The following is a 20591-nucleotide window of genomic DNA, read 5'->3' on the forward strand; positions in this document are numbered from 1 at the left end:
ACGGCGCTATGCTGTGCGGGAAGCTAGCTAGCTTGCTCCATAACGGGGGCCCGGGCAACGAGTACCAGGTAGGTATGGGGGAGAGTAGCCTCGCCTTTTGGGGGACCGGCGGGAGGGGGGGTATTGGGTCGTTGGGGTTGAGGTTGGAAGCCGAGGCCGAGGGCAAGGGCGAGGAAAGAGGCTCTGTGAGTCTGTGTGTCTGTCGGTGTGGTTGAAGCACCGTGCCCGACGCGGCCGGGTTGGGCGGGAAGGTGTGCAGTGCTTGGGTCAGGGTTTTGCATTGCTGGATTTGGACTCGGGCAGGCTGTGCTGATGTATGTACGTGAGCTGGGCAATGGCCAATGGTTCAGCGAGGGTTGCCTGTGTCTTGGGGATTGTCACGATGAACGCAAGGGGTGGAGCCAGTTTCGCGACGGGTATCATGTCATGTTCATAACATTCCTTTTTCTGGAACAGTCAGAGATCGGGGTTGATAGACATGCCAGTCATAATAATTGGAGTCCCTTTCATAACCAAACCTCTCGGCCAAGACTACACACAGACCCTCGACACCCTCATGCGTGCTCGTCGTCTTGAATGTCCAGCTCATCAAAGTCATCCAGCAGCTCGTCCATGTTGATCTTGGGCCCATCATCTTCCGTCATCTCCGTCTCGGCAATGCTCATGGCGTCGGCGTCCTGCGGCTTCTTCTTCTTGGTGTTCTTGTACAGCGCCAGAGCGGCCCGCAACTCCTCGTCCTCCTCGACATCCCGCAGGAACATCTCGTACTCGGCCTCCATGCGCGCCTGGTCGGCCGGCTTGGGCGCCAGCTCGCCCTCGTCCTTGGCCATGCGCTTGAGCTTCCAGTTGCGCCTCCTGTTCTTGCGCCGGTTCGGGTAGTGCTTCTTGACCAGGACCACGTCCGGGATGGTGGACCCGTACGCCCGCGAGTTCTCGATGGCGTCCAGCGCGTCCGAGTTGAAGTTCGTCCCCGTCAGCATGTAGCCCATGACCGAGTCGCCCGCGCGCAGGAGGTGGCCGAGATGTGTCCTGGCGAAGTACGTGTTGTCGTTGACGCCGAGGTCGGATGCCCTCGCTACTGTCGCCTCGCCGAGCACCCACTTCCCCCTGCGCTGGCCGGTCGGCTCGATGTCCATGACGATGAACTCGACCATTTCCGTGGCACCCGCCAGCGGCTGGAAGGGGGCCCGCCAATAGACGTCGGAACTGAGCTCGGCCGTCTGCAGCGTGTTCGGGTCGAGGAGGTTGACTGACGTGCCTATCTTGTAGCAGAGCACGAGCGGGGAAATGTTTCCGATTGACTTGGCCAGCTTCAGTGGCAGCGCCACCAGGTCATCTCTGCAAATCGGAACGATCTCGGCCGAGTAGTTGAACTTGTACTGTTTGTTGCCTGTGTGGGTGTCTGCTGAGATGAGATGCCTAGAATCCTTGACATTTACCGGGACCACGGATTTGAGGAAGTGAATGAAGGCTTCCGCCTGGTTCCGGTGGGCAAAGAAGAAGTCGATGCCGTCCTTTTCCTCCTTGATGTTTATTGTGTCGCGGTGCGCCTGGTGCTTGAGAATCAACTGTTCGAGGAGGAGGAATGTCCTCTTGTGGGTGACCTTCTGCCGCACCTGCACGTTGGCGCGCCAGACGTTCGCGGTGTACGACTTGGCACACTCGCGGCACTGTTGGTAGGCGACGACGTAAACCACCTCGAAGCTCTGCTGCATCAGGACGCCGTCGGCGACCGAGTCCTGGATCGTGATCTTCACTTTGATACGGCGCGAGTGAGGCTCAGTCCACACAAACCGGGCGTCGATAATGCGGACTTTGCCAAGGTTTCGTAGCCGTTTGAGGCAGAGCGACAGTAGCTCTCGGGACTCGGGCGCGGCAGCCACCCAGCTTGCGGGCGGCATGAGCCATCGGTCGCAGTCTCGGCAGAAATGCAGGGTGCCCTCGCGTGGTATGCCTTGTGAAATGTCGACGGTGGATTTGATACTGAGCGCCGGGTTAGCCTTGGTGTCTCACGCTGCGAACGCACAACGGCGGATCGTCCATACCAGTCGTAGCAGAGGGCACCGGCAGATGCAGTGCCGTCAATGGGAACGCCGCAGTTGCAGCAGAGGATCCTGCTCCAGATATTAGCACTCAGCAGCATCCATCGCGATCCCGAGGGCAGACTCACGTTGCGCCAGTCCGCGCGGTGCCCGCCATGGGGGCCATGGGAGCCATGCCCATGGGCGTGTCCAGATCCATGGTGAGGGAGAGGCCTCGTGGGTGTCGTTGCCAGTGCGAAGGTATTTAATTCCGATTTGTATGGAATTTGCAGTTGCTTGCCGACATCGAAGACGGGTGGTTAAGGTTCGTCGGGTGCCAGAAGGCCGTGTGGTCAGTGTTGGCTGGAGCTGGTTTATCCTTAGCGGGGCAAATTCAAGAATCTCGAGAAATTTACGAATCAGTCGCCCCGCGCTGCTTGATAAGCGGCTTATCGTCGTTTCGCGCCCCACTTCAGCTCAAGTCTTGGCAGGCTTCGGGGGATCTGAATGATCCGTTTTCTCATCCCGTTTTCACATCCCGCTCCTTTCCATCAGGAGTTGATGCCCTGAGATGTGAGATGTCGCCGCGACTGGTGTTGGTCCTTCGAATTTCGCCGCTCTCTCACACATCAGAAAAAATGAACCTTGGATCAATCCATCTCGGTAGTGATTTGCCAGAGGCACATCCCCTCGCCCATGTTCTCTGACCTTAGGGCCCTCCGCGTCGTTGCTTGTTCGGAGCACTCCCCTCCCGCTGCCCCCCTTCTCCTGGGCAGGGGGCCGAGACGTCATGCGCCTGCATCGTTCCCTTGTGTCCTGAGGAATGTTGCACCGAGGATTGATCATGCAGGCGTGGCAAATATCATCCAGCCGTTCGGGCTCGCCCGGAAGCAGGACGTGATGCCGGCCACTGCTGGAACAAGCCGTAAACTCAGTAACACAGCTCGATACCCAAGCCTGAGGCCGGAGAGGCTCTTGTGTTGTCTAACCACGCCTCACTTTCACGTCTTACTTCCTCCTCCTCCTTGAAAATTAATGCTGTACCCTCCGGTTTTCTCGTCCTTGACCATCTTGAAGTTGTCCGTGCTCAGCCCGAACGGCTTGAGCAGCCCGTTCCCCAAGTCCTTCAGCTTGGCCCACATCTCGGCCGTCTCCTTCTCCTGGGCGGCCTTGGCGCGCGGCGGCAGCGCCCGGAGCTGTGCTTGCACAACCTTCTTGTCGGCCGCAGCCAGGTTGCCCATCGCTGCCAGCTTCTTGTAGTCTTCGAGCGCACCCTCCAGGTCTGCCCACCCGCCCAGCCCGCTCCTCGCGCGCGCTCGCCGCATCAGGGCCTTGGCGCGTATCCTGGCAATGTCGTCCCCGCGCTTGCGGCGCGCTGCTTCGGCAGGGTCGTCATGGGTATCGGCGGACAGAGCGGGGCCAGCTTTGGCGGCGCCAGTGCTGGTTATTTCGGCCTCGGCGTCGCTCTCCGAGTCTTTGGTCCCATCGGCTGCGGCTTTTGCCTTCTCACTCTCTTGTTGCTCCAGCCGATCAAGGCCGTCGAGCGCGGCAGTGGCGCTGCTGACGGCTTCCTTCCATTCTTCCAGTTTCAGGTGACAGGCGGCAATGTTGGACCGGAGGACAGCCAGCTCGTAGTCCAGGTAATTCGGGCAGACAGCGACGGCCAGGTCATATTTGTTGAGCGCGATGTCGTATTTGCCAGATGTGAATAGCTTGTTCGCTTCGGCCTTATGCGAGTTGGACTCGGCCACCAAATCCTGCGCGGGGTTGGTTGTCAGTCGAGATGCGCCGGCCGCCGGGGCCAGAGAGCTACTTACTGCTTCTTCCTGGGGAGAGAACCTCTCGGCCTCTACTCGCTCCACCTCCTCCTCCTTCGGGACAGGGGACCGCGCGCCCTTGGCCGGCGTCTCGTCGTCGCCGATTGCCATAGTTGCTAGATCTGGCGTGCTCGAGCCACTGGGCAAGACCGGCACATGCGTGATATGACGCCCGGCTCAGCTACCTAGGTATACTTGGGAGCAGTCCAACTGTCCTGTGGATCCAAAAATTGGTGTTGCGGCCCAGTCCGCTTTTCACATGCACTACAGGGAGCAGGCAGTGGGCAGTGAGTGGTGAGGTGCTAGTAAGTGATTGCCTAGGTGCCCAAAGGACCCCGCAGCGCCTCCCACTCGCGGAGCTTTAACGTTGCCCCCCTCTCCGATAATGCAATCAACACCACCTAACCACCTGACCTACCTATCTCCCCTCTCCTCCCCTCACCTACCTGTCTCGCTGCTCGCGTGGCTGCCTCGAGACGTTCCAGGGGCCAGCAGGCCGAGTGCCATACGAGGTTTCGAACGAGATGTCAGGGAAAGTCACATTGCCCGCAAACACTCCTGGACTCGGTGTGCTACATTAACTAGCGCCATATCTCCGTAGGTAAGACACCTCAGATAGGTAGGCAGTGACCTGCAGTGTTGAAAGTTCAGCGCCCCGCAATGCAGGGGGGTTCGACCTCCAAACGTCGACTCCGAGTGCCAAAGTTTTCTCAGGTACCTTAGTTCTTGGAAAATAATCGCTTCTAACTCTCTACAACCTCCCAGCCTATACTTGGGCTGCGGAGCACCTCCTTCCCCCATCTACGATTGGCCTGGAATGGAAGGAAGAAAATCCCTTCGGCTGCCTCTATCATCGACATCGAGGGAGGAATCGCTTCTCTAATTGTGGTCTCTCCCTCTCCTCGGTGCCCCCGCTCCACCGACCCCAGTATTCCATCCCTCCGTCACCATGGCGCCGAGAACCGAGTAAGTGCAGCCCATTGCCTCTCAAAGAGGGTGGGAGATTGACAGTGTCCAGCTTCCCTCCCGTCCGCGCCTGCCTCTTTGACATGGACGGGCTGCTCCTCGACACCGAGGACCTGTACACGCTCTGCATAAATCTGGTCCTCGAGAAGTACCAGCGGCCCCAGCTGCCGTGGAGCATCAAGGCCAAGCTGCAGGGCCGGCCCGGCCCGGCCGCCAACAAGCTCTTCCACGAATGGGCCCAGCTGCCCATCACCCAGGAGGAGTACTTGCAGCAATACACCGCCCTCCAGGCCAAGCACTTCCCGACCGCCCAGCCGCTGCCGGGCGTCCCCGAGCTGCTCTCCAGCCTCGGCCGCACCCGGTACTGGGATCTCAAGCGGAACGATCAGTCCACCACCGCCAACGGCACGACCAGCAGCACCAGCGCCACTGCCACCACCACCACCACCTCCTCCTCCTCCAGCAGCAAGCCGCCCCACCGCGTGCACATCGCGCTGGCGACCTCGTCGCACTCGTCCAACTTCCGGCTCAAGACGGCGCACCTGGAGGAGCTCTTCTCCGTCTTCGAGACGTCGCGGCGGGTGCTGGGCGACGACGCGCGCATCGCGCCCGGCCGCGGCAAGCCGCTGCCCGACATCTACCTGCTGGCGCTGCGGACCATCAACGAGTCGCTGCCGGCGGGCGAGCGGCCGATCGCGCCGGACGAGTGCCTCGTCTTCGAGGACAGCGTGCCGGGCGTCGAGGCCGGCCGCCGCGCCGGCATGCGCGTCGTCTGGTGCCCGCACCCGATGCTCAAGCGCGAGTACGCCGGCCGCGAGGCCGAGGTGCTCGCCGGCCGCACCGGCGAGGCCGGCGACGTCGACCTGCACCAGGTCGGCGAGCTCCACGACGGCTGGGCCGAGTACCTGCCCACCCTGGTCGACTTCCCGTTCGAGAAGTACGGCATCGTGATCCCGCCCGTCGAGGTGGAGAAGGAGGCCTGCATGCTGGAGGGCGCGAAGGTGGGGGAGGGGGAGGTGATGCAGGTTGTTGAGACTGCTTGAGCCCGGGTGGGGTCCCCGTTGCAACCAGCTGGTCAGCACGCGGCGCGAGGTCAAGTTGACAGTCGGGCTTGCAAGGCATGGATGGGGTGCATCAGGGACCGAGCACTGAGGGCCATCGGGTCTCTTTTCCCTCTTGCAACCATCTCGCTTTCCACCTGCTGTGGCTCACCACCAAGAAAGGGAAAAGGAAAGCACGAATTTGGCGGTGGTTGAGGTGTGCCAACCGCTGGATGCTAAAGATCTAGACAGAATTAGAATACAAGCGCATGGCGGGTCTGTCCGGGCGGTATAGACTGGTTTCCTTGCTTCGGCGAGGTTTCCTAGATCGAACTACATAGATTGGGTGGACAAGACACCAGCTGGGAGGCTGAACTGGTATTATTTGAACCGCTGAGGATACGGCAACAAAGCGCTGCAAGCGCACCCATCCACGCATCCCGCCCTCCTCCTTTCCCTTTCCCCTTCCCTAAAACACATCCCACAAGCTCACCTTTCCATCCTTGCTCCCCGCCGCAAGCCAATGCGCCGTCCTCGCCTGCCGCACGCGTTTCTCCCTCACACTCATCTCCACCAGCCGGGGCACAGGCGCCGCCCTGCTCACCACCACCTCCGCCGCCGCAGCCCCATCGCCACCGCCCTCACTCTCCCCTTCCGTCGCCCCATCCTGGCCCCGGACCCGTGGGTCCCGATCTGCAACTCCCTCCCCTTCCCTACCATCTTCTTCATCACGCTCTCCCCCGCCGCCCTCCTCCTCACCGCCACTCCTCCTCCTGTTCCCCTGCCCCTCGCCGTGCGATCCTTGCCCCTGCCCCTCCCCTTGCGACCCTGGACCCTGCCCCCGCGACCCTTCTTGCCCCTCCAAGACAACATCCGCGAACGCGGCAGCGTAGCACCCGGCCGCGTGCCACTTGAGCACGGCGACCTCGGCGAGCGTGCGGGCGGCGTACACGCGCACGCGGGCGTCCCAGCCGGCCGTGGCGAAGACGCGGCCGTCGGAGCGGATGCGCAGCGCCTGCTGCCCGGCGTGCCGCGTGTTGCGCACCTGCAGCGGCTGGGTGCGGATCTGGTTCTCGGTTTGGACGGGTTGGGGAGTGGGAGGGTTCGTCGTCGTTGTTGTTGTTGTTGCTGCTGTTGGATTTTTGGTGCTGTTGTTGGTGGTGGTGGTGGCTAGCGCGGCGGTCAGGAGGGATTTGGGGGCTGGGGTGCTTGCTGTTGTCGCAGCGGCGGATGGCGGGTTCGGTTGTGGTGGTGGTGGTGGTGGTGGTTGGGGTGTTTGCCGGTGAAGCTCCTCTTGCGGGCCGGCCGAGGGAGAAGATGGAGGCGGGAGGGGGTGCTTGGCGATGATGGCGTCGGCGCTGGAGGTGAGGAAGAAGTCCCTCGCGGGAGAGACGTCAAGAGACAGTACGGGTTGCGTGTGGCACGTGGCCTGGTACTTGACGGTCCAGCCGCCGTGGTCGTCGAGCTGAGCTACTAGTGCCAGGCCGTTCTCGTAGCCGGCCACGAGCGTCAAAGACTGCCCCAGGTGGAAGAGCGATAGCGCCATGACCATGCCATTCTTCTCGCCGAGTTTCACTGTGTGCCGCCGTGCCTGGGATGGGAGATGGAAGATATCGATCTGATGACGGGTTAGCAATCGCCGCGGCCATCGCCATGATCCAAGATCGGAAGATGAGGGTGCACTTACAGCCTCAGAGGCAAGGGTGTTTGGCACTGCGACAAGGATCTCGGAGGACGCAGCACCCGAGTCTGGAGAGGCGGGGCAGTGAGAAAAGGAGCAGAAATTCATGGTGTTGACATCAAGAATGTACAGGATCCAAGGCTGCGGCCGGGGCTCCGGAGAGGGATCCAAGGGCAGCTTGGTGCTGAGGCGGGCCTCGTCCCCGGCGGCGAACTTCCATACCACGAGCTTGTTGTCTCTTCCGTGACTGTGTGCAAGAAGCCAGTTTTCAGCACACGTTTGTACTCACCCCGAGGCCCGGGAGGCATGTACCAGCATCTGGTATCAGCATCAACCTACGTGATCAGCCGGTCCGGCGCCCAGCCAGCAATGCCCAGAATGGAGTTGGCGTGGGCCTGCCAGACAGCGCGGGGGCGCATGATGGTGAGATCCCAGGCGACAACGAAGCCATCGGCATCGCCCGTCATGAGGCGCTCGTTTTCTCGCACGAAGGCGGCAGCGTGTACCTGCGCCTTGTGGCCGCGCAGGATCGACTTGGGCTGCGCGGGTCTGCCTTCTTCACTCGCCATATGCGCAGCTGGCAACACAGCCTGCAGACCTGAACAGATTGTGGTTGCCTTGCTGGTCGAAAAGTGAGTGGTTGGGGATGGAGCTTGATGGTTGTTGGGGGTCGAAGTCGTCAACGAGGAGTGATTGTTCGACCTGTATTGTACCGCCGTTTTTTTCGCTCGGTACCTCTTGTACCAAACGTTCACTGTGGGTGGGCGCCTGCCAGACATGTATTTGTGAAGCTTCCGAGATATGTTTTTTGGGGAGAATAAGGCCGAAAAAAAAAAGGAAAAAAGAAAAGGAAAGAAAGGAAGAAAAAATAAAAACAGGCAATAAAATAAAGACAAGACAACAGGCCAAAGAAAAACAGAAAACGTTCCTTCACCTGCAGTTGCACACCAGCCCTTCTAAGTCCTCTTTACCTGGTACTCAATGGTTCCGATAATAATACATAAAGCGTTCGTTACCGTACAAAAGACACCGCGGTTTCATCTATCAGATAGCGGGTCTCTTCTCCCTACAGCCTTAGAGGCTTTGAGTTTGTGCTTCTATCCAAAGCTAGGTTTATTTCTATACAGTCCTTGAGAAATTTGCTTTCTGTGCTGGTTACCTAGTAACATAACCGACAAAAGGCTAAGGCTTCCCTTCACCTTCCAATTCTAGGACAACCCGTCTTGTTGTTAACTTGGCGTGCTGACCAGCGAGTAGCATCAATACAAATCCTAGTTGTAAGTGAGGCCATGCACATTTGCGCTGGCCAAGAATTGCTGCCCCTTCACTCGCTCTGCTGTGATCTCGAGACAGTTGGTGTCTGTGAGAACTCTCCGTAGCCAAACCTCCGGATAACCTTCGTAATGGGCATTGTCCCACTTGGTAGTGTTGGCATGAACTGCTGCCCTGTCTCTTCGGTTCGTCCTTGAACTTAGCCTTGAACATGTCAGCACGCGTTTTTCGAGAAGTCAGTTTGTGAGCCTCTCCATTGACTACATCTTCCAGCAGCTTGCCGGCGGCCTGCCAGCTGTTGGTATGGTCCTGAGGGAGATTGACATTGATCAGAGCAACCTGGAAGTTGTATAACTGTCCGGATACTGGATACGCACTGGATACCCTGCCTCGTTAATACGGGGAGGTAGGGCCCGGCCCTGTCGCTGACGATCGAGCTGTAACGGACCGCTACTGGGCTGGCCGCATACTGCCAAGCCGCCAGTGTTTCAGTACGGAATAATTGCACCTCGACAGTCGCTTGGGCCCGTGACAGTGAGCTTGGATCACCGCCAGGCCCTGGTCAGCAGCGCTCGGTCCTCGAAAGACTGCCGTGCCCCCTGAGTGAGTCCCATGTCGCCAGAGTGTCACTGGGCCGCTTCAGATGGTCACCCCTCCGACGCGCCGCGCGCCGTTTTGCGTGGACGACGGACCTGTAACACAGCATTCCCGCGTCGGGCCTAGTTCTCTGCAACCTCACGGTTTGGGTTGTGAGTGCAGCGTGCGCTCGTTAACAACCCAGCCGGCGGTTCTCGGCCTGTACGAAATTACCGTGTAGCACCAGCAACACCGAAGACGGGGCCCTCAGGCGGATGGCTGGCTGCAGCATCTCGGCTATGAGCCCATGGAGTCCAGCCTTTCGAGCAATGATTGTCCGCCGGCTCCGACGTCTGGCTTCAGACTCACCCTCTGCTTCCCCGAGCTGCTCCGTGGCCTCTCGACTCGCAGAGACCGTCGTTGCCGCTGACGATGGATTCGGGTCGGCGCGTCCACCAGGACGCTCACCAGGACTTTCATCATCACCATCATCAGCATCATCTACGCAGCTTCGACGGCCTCCCACTCCCGGAGGTTTTGCGAGTCGAAGAAGAGGCGCCATCGCCTCCCTACACCACGCCCCGCAGCCACGACAGCCCCGGTGCTCAGTCTGAGCTCTCGCCGCTAAGGCGGCAGGGGACGCCGGGTGCGTCCGCCACCGGCGGCAACAGCAGGGGCTCTGGAAGTGGAAGCAGCCTGAAGCCGAGGCGCGTCCGCACGGGGTGCCTAACCTGCCGCGAACGCCACCTCAAGTGCGACGAGGGCGTCCCCGAGTGTAACAACTGCCGCAAGAGCAGCCGCGAGTGCCGCCGCGGCATCCGCCTGAACTTCATCGACATCCAGGTCAAGGCGCCGCCACGTGTGGCACCGTCGGCAGAGTGGTCTGGTAATGCTTTATGCTTTCTCCTGCGTCTGATGGGCCCGGCCCGATGATGGTTACCGTTTCGAGACGTGCTGATGCCGCTTCCTCCTAGTTCAAATTATCGATGAGTCGCGGTCTATCGCTTCAGAGTACAAGGGAGGACTTGGCTGCTATCTCAACGTCGCCCCGTCGCCGTCCGAAGCTGATCCGAGCGCGTCCCATGCTGCCGCCGGCTTCTTGCCCGGCATCACCAGCAGGAGTAGTGAGCCGCAAGGGGCGCCCAACCTGGATCATCCGAGCGACGTCGGGCAGCCGCCGCCCGTCGATGGAGTCATCAGTTCTGCCGACAAAAGCCGGCCAACCCGGGGAAGTGTTGGCAGCCCACTCAACCCACTCAACGCACCGTCCTTGACCGCTCCCCCTGCGCCAAGCCCGAGGCCGCAGTCGAGTCTCTCCGGATTTCAGGGAGACGCGTTCGTGTATGCTTCGCTGCCGGGCCACGACGCGGTCGGGGCCGAAACGCATACGCAGAGTAGCAAGAACCCGGGCTGGCCAACTGACAACCCACCACCAGTACCAGCACCGTCACCACCACCGCTACCACGCCCGCCAGCACATGACCTGCGCCCTGCTCACCCAGCTGAGACACCTACTGGGCTGATGACGCCGTCAAGCGAGAACACGACGGGAGAACGAGACTATCTGAGCTCGGACGAGGAGATCTACTTCATGCAAACCTTTGTCGACGAGGTGGCCGTCTGGATGGACGCGCTGGACAGGGACAAGCACTTCGCCACCGCGGTGCCATACATGGCCCTCAAGCTGCCCATGCTGCTCCACGCCATGCTGGCATGCGGCGCCAAACACCTGACGCTGGTAGGCGCTCACGACGGCGAGAAGGCAGACTACTACTACGGGATGGCCGCCGCCCAGCTCGCGCGCTGCCAGCAGGACCGGGACCGCGACGCCGCCGGGTGCGCCGTCACGGCCGTCGTCCTGAACGCGTACGAGGTCATGGGCGGCAACTCCACCCAGCGCATGGGCGGCCACATCGCCGCCACGCGCGCCCTGATCCGCGAGTGCGGCTGGGACGCGTCCTCGACCGGTCTCGGCGCCGCCTGCTTCTGGGTGAACGTCGGCATGGAGGTGCTGAGCTGCCTCTCGTCCGGCTGGCCGACCGCCTGGGACCCCGATCAGTGGGGGCTGGACCTGGAGTTCGCCGCCCAGGGCGCGGCCAGCAGCCCGAGCGGCAGCCGCAGCGTGGCCGGCAGCGATGACCTCTGGAGCATCCGGGTGGAACACCAGGGCGGAGGCGGCGGCGGCGGCGGCGGCGGCAGAAGCAGCAGCACCGGCAGCACCGGCGGCCGCCACCACGCCGCCGTGGGCGAGAGCAGCCCGGACTTCGGCGACGAGGAGCTCTGGGTGCACCGCATCTTGTACATCCTGGCCAAGGTGGCCAACTTCCGCGCCAGCACGCCGCGCTTCCAGGAGCCGTCGCCGCACGACGAGCAGGTCCGCCTGCAGAACCGCTTCACCGAGTGGCGCCGTCTGCAGGGCATGTGCAGCGCCTGGAACCTGCACTGCCCCCGGTCGATGCGGCCGTACGGCTACTCGCCGGGGCCGTCGCCCAAGTCTCTGTTCCCCAACGTGTGGTGAGTACCTACTACTACCTCCCTGCCTCCCTGATTCACGAAAACAGAAAAGGGAAAGAGAAGAAAAAGCATGTCCCCCTGACCATGTTCATACCTACTCCCAAAGGCTCATCCCCCCCGCCGCCAAGCTAGGCCGCATCTTCTACCACACAGCCATGTGCCTGCTCGCACAAACCGACCCGCTCAACCACCACCACGACGACCACCACTTGCGCAGCAGCAGCAGCAGCAGCATCAACCTCAGCAGCTGCTGCGGCAGCTGCAGCGAGAACCGCGCCTCCCAACTCCACCACGCCCGCCACGTATGCGGCATCGTCGCGCACCTGCACTACAACCACTCCTCCTACTCCCACCACCTCCACGCGCGCCCCGGCAACGGCGGCAGCAGCGGCGGAGGCGGTGGCGTCAGCGTCAGCATCGGCATCGGCGGCGGAAGCGACCGCAGCGTGCTCCCAGCGGCGCTACAAAGCCTGGCCGTGGCCGGCGCCGCGCTGGCCGACCGCCGCGAGCGGGCCGAGGTGCTTTGCATGCTGGCGCGCGTGCGCGGCGGGACGGGCTGGGGGGCTGTGGGTGGGTTGGTGGAGGGGGGGTTGAGGGCTGCGTGGGGGTGGGAACAAGCGGTAGTGGAGGCGGAGGAGGCGGAGGCGGAGGTGGTGGAGGATGGGAAGCGTATGGGGATAGGGATGGGGATGGGTCGCGCGGTGTTGGCGCCGCTGGCTGTGGGCGCTGGTGGTGGTGGTTGGCAGGGGGAGCAGGGGGAGAAGGAGAAGGAGGGGGAAGGGGGGGCACGGGGACGGGGGAGGGCGGCGAGGGGTTGGGGATGAGGCTCGGTGAGTGTGGTGTCGAGATTGGCGTCTCCGATCTCCCGACAGCATACCAGCGCTGGTCTGGTCGCCGTCCCTCTCTGCCGCAGGGCTTTTCAACCCGTCCAGGCCGACACCCCGACGACACCATTTGTCGTCGTTGCCCATACCCTCAGTCAGCCTCCCAAGAGTCGTCTATCTACCGGCAAACAAAGGCTGGTATAAAAGCCAGGACGCAACGGAGCAAGAAAGATATCTCAGCGACCGCAGTGTGATGCTCACCGAGGGACGCCACGACACAACGGTTGTGGAACACGACTGTTGCATCAGGAGAGACAGAACCCCTGAACCCCCACAAGTCGAAGACGGTCACTCACACTCAACCGAGCACGAGCACGGCCATGCGACCGAGACACAGCCGCATGGCGGCAACGAGTTCGCCAGTTCTTGCCCTGTCCGGTGCTGACACAAAACTCGACGTTGTTTACCCCCATCCGAGAGGATGCAACTCGAGCATCCCCAACTGTTACAACAAACTACAATATATGCATACCTGTACTTGAGTACCAACAGTCTAGCCTGCTCCGTACGCCCGGCCTGGTATTTTTGAAACCCCCTTTCTATGCAAGACGGCAAATGCACGCAAAACCTCCCTCCTTAGAATGACGACGACCCCTCCACCAGCACAAAAACAAACCCGCTCACAGATGCGCCCTGCCCTCCAACCGCCTCCGCCTCTTCTGCTCGCCCACGCTCCGAGACAGGCTCTTCTCATCCTCGCTACTCAGCCTCACCGGCGCGGCCACTTTGCCCTTCCCCTTCCCTTTCCCCTTCCCCTTGCCCGCAGCCTCCTCGTCCGCGCGGACGGCGTCCTCGAACAGCTTGCGGCCCAGCTGGTCGGTCAGGCCGACGACGCGGGTGCTGACGGTGGCGCCGTCGCGCCTGTTCTTGCCCTCGCGCCGGCTGGCCGCGATCTTCTCGGTGAAGTCCCACAGGCGGCCGGACGCGCGCAGCCGGCCGGTCTCCGGGTCGCGGCCGGGCCGCCACTCGGGCGCGATGCGCAGCCGCGGCGGGATGCGCGCGTCCCGCGACTTGACCACCTGGATGATGCCCTCCTCCTCGAAGCGCTGGTACGAGTTCTTGAGCGTCTCCTTGTTGACCGCCTCGAAGTAGGAGAGGTCGCCTTGGTGGTAGAGCGTTTTGCCGAGCTGCGGAGGGCGCGGTCGTTAGTGAGTGGCTTGAGGGGTCAGGAGAGAGGAGAGAGATGGAAGGGCAAACATACCAACTGCGCGCTCTCCTGCGCTTTGGATACTTGAATCCAGATGTCGCCGTTGCGGCCCGGCGGCGGCGACAGGCCCATGAGAGACACCGCCGCCAGCCAGCTGGCTTCGATGAACGGCCAGATCAGGAAGCAGTAGAAGTCGTAGTTTTCTCGCCCGGCGGCCCGTTCCGCGTCCGAGAGGCCGACTTTGGTGATGTGCCCCTCCTCGTCGCGCTCGATAAAGATGACGTTGTCTGCCTCCAATCCGAGGACTGTCCGCTCGAGGTTCGCCGCCAGCCCTTCGCCCGAATAGATAAACTCGCCGCGGAAGAGGGAGGAGAGGAACAGCACTTGGTCGTACAGCTCTTGGTACGGAATATCCTGGATCGGCGGTCCACCGCCCTGCTTGACCCGTGTGTAGAGCGCCGCCGCGACGAGCGCTTCGGAGATAAATAGGTGGATCGTCATGTTCCGGTAGAACGACAGCTGAAAGCGGTCGACGGCGTAGTATGTCGGCTCGGCGAGGCCCTCGACGACGCCGACGAGATCCTTGCCGAGCACTTCCAGGCCGCGCTCGATCACGTCCGGGAGGGGGGCGTTGCCGAAATGCGCGACCCGTCCTCCCTTGGCCCGTATCCTATTCGTGAGCCACTCGACGCGGCGGATCAACTCGGCCCTCCCGACGCCACGTCCGCGCAGCGTCAGGAGGACGGTGCCGATCAGCGCCGTGGGCATGACGACCGACACGGCGTTGATATCCGCCAGTACCTTGTAACCCAGCGTCCGGAGCAGCTTCTGCCGTACCACTTGGTTTTTCATGTCTTTCCAGTCGATCTCAACCGTCGACGGTGCCTTGGACAAGCGAGATAGCTGCTCGTTGACGAAGCCCCTCAGGCTCCACGGCTCATGGAACCGCACGTCTACCCTTCCCAGCTTGAGCGAGAGCACACTAGACCCGCCCGTGAGGAAGTCCGCCAGGTTCTCTTTTTTCTTCGGTACGCCGAGCAACTCGGTCACGTAGCCCTCGGTTTCGATGACCTTGTCGTATTGTGTGCTGACGGGACAGACGATAACGTCCTCGACACGCCCAGACAGGAGGCTGTCGAGCACAAAACTTAGGATGCCAAACTTTGGCGGGAGCAGCTTTCCGGTCCGAGACCGGCCTCCTTCGATGAAGCATTCCAAGTTGTAGCCGCCCTGCAGCAGGACATCGATGTATGTCTGAACCAGCGTCGAGTAGAGCTGGTCGTCTCCGAAAGATCTTCGGATGTACATGGCCCCTTGCACAACGAAGTAAGCGATCGCACCACAGCGACAGCGGGAGGGACAGAAGGTGCTTGCTTACCAGCGTGTTGCAGAAAACTCCCAACCAGAGGGAAATTCAGGTTGTCACCGGCAACGACGATCGGCAATGCAAGGCCCAGCCGGTAGCAGAGAAGCTGCAGCGAGAGATAATCGACGTGTGACCGGTGGCAGGGCAAGAAGATGATGCTCTGCTTCCTCCTCGCCGCCTCCTCGGCCACTCTCCGCAGCCGCAGCACCTCCTCGCTAGACACGTGGATCCCCTGGTGGTACGCCCTGAGCAGCAGCTGGGTCACCAAGTAATAGGCGCTCCTGATGAACGCCTTGCTCTCAAACTTGCAGATCATGTTGTCCGTCAGCTTCTCTGCCACCTCCTGCAGGCCCTGGACCAGCACGGCCCGCCGGTGGGCCCGCTTCGCCGCGAAGTCCTTGTCGTTCTTGTTCAGCAGGCCGTCCTTCTCCTCGACGGCGATGCGCATGTCGGCAAGCTGCGCGATCTTGGCCTGCAGCAGCGTCGCCGACATGATCTGGGACTTGATGTGGTCCGAGAAGCCCGAGTAGAAGATGGGCTGGCCGATGACATCGTCGTAGGCGCGCCAGCCGGTGCCGGAGACGTAGAGCGAGACCTCGCGCAGGAAGCTGGGACGACGGACGCGTCAGTCGTGCGGTCAAAGAGCAGGACATGAAGGGGGTTGGGGTTGTGTGCGCACCGCAATGGCTCGGACCGGAACCGCGCCATGTTCTTCATGAGCGCCTCCTCCTTGCCCTCGCCGGTGAGCGCCGGCTCGACGAAACCGCTGGGCTGGAGCGTGATGCGGTCGCCCAGGATGCGCAAGTCGGGCGCCGAGTCACGCCCGTTTTCCCGGGCCATCGTGCGTTGGAAGTTTGCCGGTCGTGAGAAGAATGGGGATGTAGTATGTAGTTAAGGTTACCTCGGGAAGGCCCTTCTTCCTATCTTGATGGATGGATGGGTTTGGGAAAAAAAAGCGTGGAAATCGCCCCATCAACCGCTAATGTTAGTGTATTCCGTAGTCGCAGCACTTGATGCAAGCTCCGAATCGGAAGGAAGCTGCACATGCCGCTGATATCCTCTCATTCCCAGACAACACTGCACTTCACTACCTACTGGCTAATGCATGTCCAGGGGGGGCGCGTTGCAGCGTGACAGGGTCCTGGCAAGAGGCCCACGGGGTTGGCGGGGCTGTCAAGCCGAGGTTAAGCCTGATACGGGTTAGCGTCGGGACTCAAAAGTTCATAACATCGAAAACATCCGGGTCCGATGTGACCAGTTCCGTCTTCAAAACACCGACTGCCGGATTCTAAACCGAGCCGTCGTCCACCCGCCGGAATGGACACCAGACCGAAAAAAGACCAGCCCATTGCCGCCGTGCTCCTCTCGCGCGCCCACGACCCCGACGAAGCCAGCCGGATCTTCACCGAGAAGGTCCAGCAGCGCCCGCTGTTCCTGGCCCCGTCCTCCCCGCCGCCCTCGGACGCGCGCGCCGCCCGCCGCCGCGCCCAGGAAAAGAAGAAGCAGCAGCGCAAGAAGGCGCTCAAGCCCAAGCCGCTCTCCGCGGCGCAGCGCCGCCGCCTCGGCCTCTACGACGTGCCGCGCTCGACGCAGCGCTACGCCCTCTTCGAGCCGCTGCACCGGCTCTGGCTCGGCTACGTGCGCGAGGTGCTCGGCGCCGAGGTCTACACGGGCGGCGAGGGCGCCGCGGCCAAGCTGGCCAGCGCGGACTTCCATGGCGCCGGGGTCGAGGTCGTGCGCAGCGGGTGTGTCAGCCGCGTGGGGATCAAGGGGATCGTGGTGAAGGACAGCAAGTTCGCGTTTGAGATCATCACGAAGAAGAACCGGCTGAAGTTGGTGCCCAAGGAGGGGACCGTGTTTCGGTTTGAGGTGCCCGTACCGGTGCCAAAGGCGCCAGCGCCCGCGGCAGATGCGGAGGGCGAGGAGGGACAGGCGGGCGCGAAAGAGGAGCAGATGTCCAGCTTTGTGTTCGAGATCCACGGCGAGCAGTTCCAGTACCGATCAGCAGATCGCGCGTCGAGAAAGTTTCGGTCGCACTTCTCCAAGAAGTTGTGAGGGCACTTTCAGGCGCGGGCTATTTTTCACTAAGGCTGGCGATACCGCGGATGGATCGACGTGCCCTTCATCTCTTCGCCGCCATAGCTGTACCCAAAGGGGGTACTGCGACTCATGAGGGTAGGCACTGTTTTGTCTTCGACGGTGTCACTCGCTCATCTTCAGCGCAGTGCGTCTCTCTACGGTCTCGCCAACGAGGCATCCTTGGCCGACCCCTGCAAAGGACGCAGCGCTAGGTCTGACGGCATTGCCGTTGGGCTATAGAAGCTGTGGCACGGCTCGTAGCCCCTTGGGGCATAGACGATGCAACTGAGGGCTTGCTCCCGCCAGGAGTCTTAGATGGAGGGCTCCTCCCAAGCTGCCTCCGACGACGATTGGAGGCGCAAGTAGTTACGTTGGATGCGGCTGAGCTATTGGTGATGGCGACTGTCGAGCGCCGAGCGCCCTCCGAGCTCCAACTTTATGATTGTCCGCGGATCTTTGCCTAGCTGGCAGGCCCCGAACCGACTTCGAACAGCCCACATACTGGAATTCTGGGAGGCATCGGTGCGCTATTAGGATGGCAGATCAAACAAGCTGGTTGCAGTGATCGTGGACCGTTGAGTGGTCGGGAATGTCGTGGAAGGAGCAAAATAAAAATTGGGAAGGAGGACTTGAGGATATGGAAGGAGGGCTCGAGGTCATCACTCAACCCCAGCCGGATGAGTTGCCAGCCAAAACGATCCGCCCAGGGATCGAACCTGGAGCCTCCTGATTGCGCTACACTCCGACTGCTTCGGAGTGATGGTCGTAGTCAGACGCGCTACCATTACGCCAGCGGACCTCGCTGGTGTGGAGGGTTGGGGGAGTTCGATGAAGAATTTACCGAGCGGTTGTGGGAACTGCTGCGGAGCCGTGGGGAAGGTACAGGCCCCTTCGTTGCCGGGACGAACCAGGACCTCCTACGATGTAACTTGCACAGTAGGTGCTTCCATGGACGGTGAACATGAAGCTGTCTTCAAAGTTGGGGTGCGGAATAGTCAGAGCCGAGGCCAGCTGAGCCTGGCACGAAGGAAGGCACGAAGCGAGCACCGCATATCGGTACCCACCCCGACCTACCTGCTATGTTGAGTCTATCAGGAACCCAAGTGCGGCGGCTTTGGAAAAGACCAACCGCAAGTTAGAGTTCATCGGGGGTGGGTGGAAGGGGAGGGGAGGTTTCAGGAGATTATTTACATCCGCCCTGTCCGAGACCATCCGGTTCTTGCCACTGGTCCTGTAAGCATAAACACAAAATAAAGTCTATGGATATCCTGGACTCAACACGCCGAAGCGCAGATGCTGAACTGCGCCCCAGCGAACAATGGCAGGTCTATAACCTCGCTAAAGTGCCACTAAAGCCAACCAAGTCCCCTGACGCCAGACGATGCAGCAGAAAATGAGATAGCGGATCGCAGAAAAAGGCTTCAAGACCTGCTGGGCGGCAGGATGATGTTGTCAATCAGCCTGACGGCCGGCCCTCCGCTGTGGCCCAGATCCTCTCCCGGCTGCGCGGCCTCAACGGGGAGCATCTTCACCGCGCCGCTCAGGATGCCTCCCTTGGCGGGGTCCACAGCCGGCAGTTCCTCCATCGTGTCGGGATCGGCAAGCGAGACGTAGTCGACCCCGAAAAGCACCCGCTCCTCCGCGCTCAGCGCCGCCTGCTCCGCCAGCACCTGGTTCAGCAAACCGTGGGCCGCGCCCAGGATCTCGGCACGGTCCGTCGCGCCGCGCGCGTACGCCGCCTCGGCGGCCTGCAGCGCCCTGTACAGCACGGTGGCGACGCGCCGCCTCCTGGTGCCGAGGTACACATTCCTAGAGCTCAGGGCGAGCCCGTCCTCGGCCCGGGCGGTCGGCTCGACGACGACCTCGATGGGCAGCATGAAGTCCCTCACCAGCGTCTTGATCACCACGGTCTGCTGCACGTCCTTCTGGCCGAAGTAGACCCGCTCCGGCTGCACGATGTTGAACAGCTTCATGCACACGGTGGCGACGCCGCGGAAGAAGGTCGGGCGCGACCGGCCCTCGAGCAGCTCGGCGAGCGGCGTGATGGTGACGAAGCTGCCCTTGCTGTCGACCTCCTGGCCGGGGAAGCCGGCCGGGTACATCTCGCTGGTGGACGGCGCGAAGACGGCGCTGATGCGGCCCAGGTTGTGCCCGTCGTCGGCCAGCTCGCGGTCGAGCCGCACCAGCGCGGCCGCGTCGGCGTCCCAGGTGACCGGGTACGAGGCCAGGTCCTCGCGCACGCCGAACTGCGCCGGGTTGACGTACAGCGAGACGACGACGTGGTGGTTCGCGCGCGCGGCCGCGCGGATCAGCGACAGGTGGCCCTCGTGCAGCGCGCCCATGGTCGGCACGAGCGCCACGCTGCGCTGGTCGAGCAGGAGCGGGCGGCGCCAGCGGCGGACGGACTCGACCGTGCGGAGTACGCGGATCGACGAGCCTGGGAGCTTCTCGAGGGCCGCCGGGCCCGTTGCGCCCGAGGAGCAGCGGGACGCCATTGTGCGGGAGAGGGACGGGCACCGTAGCTGGGGCTGTGTCTGGAGACCGCTGCGGTTGTGGTGCGGTCGAGGGCGGGAAGCCGGGAGGAATCCGAAGACGGATGTTGGAGGAGCACGCGAGCAGGTCAAGGCAATGGCGGGGCGGGCGGCCTGCCGGAGGAGGGGCTGTGTCAGCTGCATCGGGCCGCCGGACTGTGGGCGGTTGCGTGACGGCACCGTAAAAATGCCTGAAACGGATGCGAGCAAGATCCGGGCACAAGATGGGAAGGCATGGCCACGGCTGCTGGACGCAATTGGTGCTGATTTTATAGCAGGCGCATCCTGTGATGGTTTCTGCGGCGGAGTTTTGAGGACGGGATCCGGGGTTCGGTCCGAGGTAGTGGGGCTGCTCCTGTGCATGCAGCCGAGCTGCAGCAGGGGTCCAGGGGCCAGGAACTGCTGTTTGTGCTCTGTGGTGTAAGTTACCACGGTCATGTCACCGCAAGTGAACTGAATTACAACGTCATTTCAGTGTCTCATTCTTCCCTTGGTCTTCCCAACCTGCCGTTTCAAGGCACGAAGGGGCGTCAGGAGTACGGATACAAGTGCTCGATGACTCCTGTGGACAAGCCATTTCCTACTGTCCGTATATTCCGTACTATCTGAGAGAACCACAATCTTCCAGCCCTGCGGAGTGCGTTTTTCCTAATCTGCTAATGATGTTCACGACCTGCGCGACACCACCACCACCAGC

General features: G+C 61.8%; 8 protein-coding genes and 1 non-coding gene across 9 annotated transcripts; 3 read left to right on the forward strand and 6 right to left on the reverse strand.

Annotated features, from left to right (window-relative positions):
* Positions 1–257: 257 nt before the first annotated feature.
* On the reverse strand, positions 258–2436 carry THITE_2116024 (60S ribosomal export protein NMD3). Its single transcript, XM_003653476.1, has 3 exons — positions 2171–2436; positions 2046–2114; positions 258–1983 (listed from the first exon to the last, which is right to left on the reverse strand). The coding sequence occupies exons 1-3, from the start codon at positions 2239–2241 to the stop codon at positions 555–557; spliced, it is 1569 nt and encodes a 522-aa protein (XP_003653524.1). The 5' UTR covers positions 2242–2436; the 3' UTR covers positions 258–554.
* Position 2437: 1 nt separating this feature from the next.
* On the reverse strand, positions 2438–4150 carry THITE_2116025 (uncharacterized protein). The gene is made up of 2 exons (XM_003653477.1): positions 3839–4150; positions 2438–3778 (listed from the first exon to the last, which is right to left on the reverse strand). The coding sequence occupies exons 1-2, from the start codon at positions 3947–3949 to the stop codon at positions 3023–3025; spliced, it is 867 nt and encodes a 288-aa protein (XP_003653525.1). The 5' UTR covers positions 3950–4150; the 3' UTR covers positions 2438–3022.
* A 463-nt stretch (positions 4151–4613) lies between these two features.
* Positions 4614–6107, forward strand: THITE_2116026 (uncharacterized protein). Its single transcript, XM_003653478.1, has 2 exons — positions 4614–4804; positions 4857–6107. Exons 1-2 carry the CDS (start codon positions 4788–4790, stop codon positions 5845–5847), a joined length of 1008 nt encoding a protein of 335 aa, XP_003653526.1. The 5' UTR covers positions 4614–4787; the 3' UTR covers positions 5848–6107.
* A 206-nt stretch (positions 6108–6313) lies between these two features.
* THITE_118343 (uncharacterized protein) lies at positions 6314–8094 on the reverse strand (the record flags this gene model as incomplete). Its single annotated transcript, XM_003653479.1, has 4 exons — positions 6314–6557; positions 6702–7462; positions 7532–7772; positions 7865–8094. 4 exons carry the CDS (start codon positions 8092–8094, stop codon positions 6314–6316), a joined length of 1476 nt encoding a protein of 491 aa, XP_003653527.1.
* Positions 8095–10039: 1945 nt separating this feature from the next.
* On the forward strand, positions 10040–11891 carry THITE_11494 (uncharacterized protein; the record flags this gene model as incomplete). The annotated part of the gene is made up of 4 exons (XM_003653480.2): positions 10040–10259; positions 10348–10450; positions 10493–11449; positions 11630–11891. Coding segments are annotated over 4 exons (1542 nt in total), but the record flags the coding sequence as incomplete, so codon positions are not given.
* Positions 11892–13287: 1396 nt separating this feature from the next.
* Positions 13288–16359, reverse strand: THITE_2116031 (uncharacterized protein). The gene is made up of 4 exons (XM_003653481.1): positions 15964–16359; positions 15297–15892; positions 13973–15231; positions 13288–13898 (listed from the first exon to the last, which is right to left on the reverse strand). Exons 1-4 carry the CDS (start codon positions 16122–16124, stop codon positions 13392–13394), a joined length of 2523 nt encoding a protein of 840 aa, XP_003653529.1. The 5' UTR covers positions 16125–16359; the 3' UTR covers positions 13288–13391.
* A 183-nt stretch (positions 16360–16542) lies between these two features.
* Positions 16543–17756, forward strand: THITE_2116033 (uncharacterized protein). The gene is made up of 2 exons (XM_003653482.1): positions 16543–17459; positions 17510–17756. Exon 1 carries the CDS (start codon positions 16602–16604, stop codon positions 17337–17339), a length of 738 nt encoding a protein of 245 aa, XP_003653530.1. The 5' UTR covers positions 16543–16601; the 3' UTR covers positions 17340–17459; positions 17510–17756.
* A 302-nt stretch (positions 17757–18058) lies between these two features.
* On the reverse strand, positions 18059–18162 carry THITE_t61. Its single transcript has one exon. It is a non-coding gene; the product is annotated as a tRNA-Arg (tRNA).
* Positions 18163–18616: 454 nt separating this feature from the next.
* On the reverse strand, positions 18617–20234 carry THITE_2116034 (uncharacterized protein). The gene has a single exon (XM_003653483.1). The coding sequence runs from the start codon at positions 19856–19858 to the stop codon at positions 18785–18787; it is 1074 nt and encodes a 357-aa protein (XP_003653531.1). The 5' UTR covers positions 19859–20234; the 3' UTR covers positions 18617–18784.
* Positions 20235–20591: the final 357 nt, after the last annotated feature.

This window comes from Thermothielavioides terrestris, chromosome 2 (assembly GCF_000226115.1).
Source record: "Thermothielavioides terrestris NRRL 8126 chromosome 2, complete sequence".
Lineage (NCBI taxonomy): Eukaryota > Fungi > Ascomycota > Sordariomycetes > Sordariales > Chaetomiaceae > Thermothielavioides > Thermothielavioides terrestris.

Bases quoted from the DNA above. Each gene is read 5' to 3' on its own strand.
- THITE_2116031 (XM_003653481.1), bottom strand. From the start codon at position 16,124: ATGGCCCGGGAAAACGGGCGTGACTCGGCGCCCGACTTGCGCATCCTG. The intron at 15,232-15,296 runs GTAAGCAAGCAC...TCGTTGTGCAAG, and splicing joins GAGTTTTCTGCAACACGCTG to GGGCCATGTACATCCGAAGA. The intron at 13,899-13,972 runs GTATGTTTGCCC...CGCCCTCCGCAG, and splicing joins CGCAGGAGAGCGCGCAGTTG to CTCGGCAAAACGCTCTACCA.
- THITE_2116025 (XM_003653477.1), bottom strand. From the start codon at position 3,949: ATGGCAATCGGCGACGACGAGACGCCGGCCAAGGGCGCGCGGTCCCCT. The intron at 3,779-3,838 runs GTAAGTAGCTCT...AACCCCGCGCAG, and splicing joins TCTCTCCCCAGGAAGAAGCA to GATTTGGTGGCCGAGTCCAA.
- THITE_2116024 (XM_003653476.1), bottom strand. From the start codon at position 2,241: ATGGATCTGGACACGCCCATGGGCATGGCTCCCATGGCCCCCATGGCG. The intron at 2,115-2,170 runs GTGAGTCTGCCC...TATCTGGAGCAG, and splicing joins ACCGCGCGGACTGGCGCAAC to GATCCTCTGCTGCAACTGCG. The intron at 1,984-2,045 runs GTATGGACGATC...CCCGGCGCTCAG, and splicing joins GGTGCCCTCTGCTACGACTG to TATCAAATCCACCGTCGACA.
- THITE_2116033 (XM_003653482.1), top strand. From the start codon at position 16,602: ATGGACACCAGACCGAAAAAAGACCAGCCCATTGCCGCCGTGCTCCTC.
- THITE_2116034 (XM_003653483.1), bottom strand. From the start codon at position 19,858: ATGGCGTCCCGCTGCTCCTCGGGCGCAACGGGCCCGGCGGCCCTCGAG.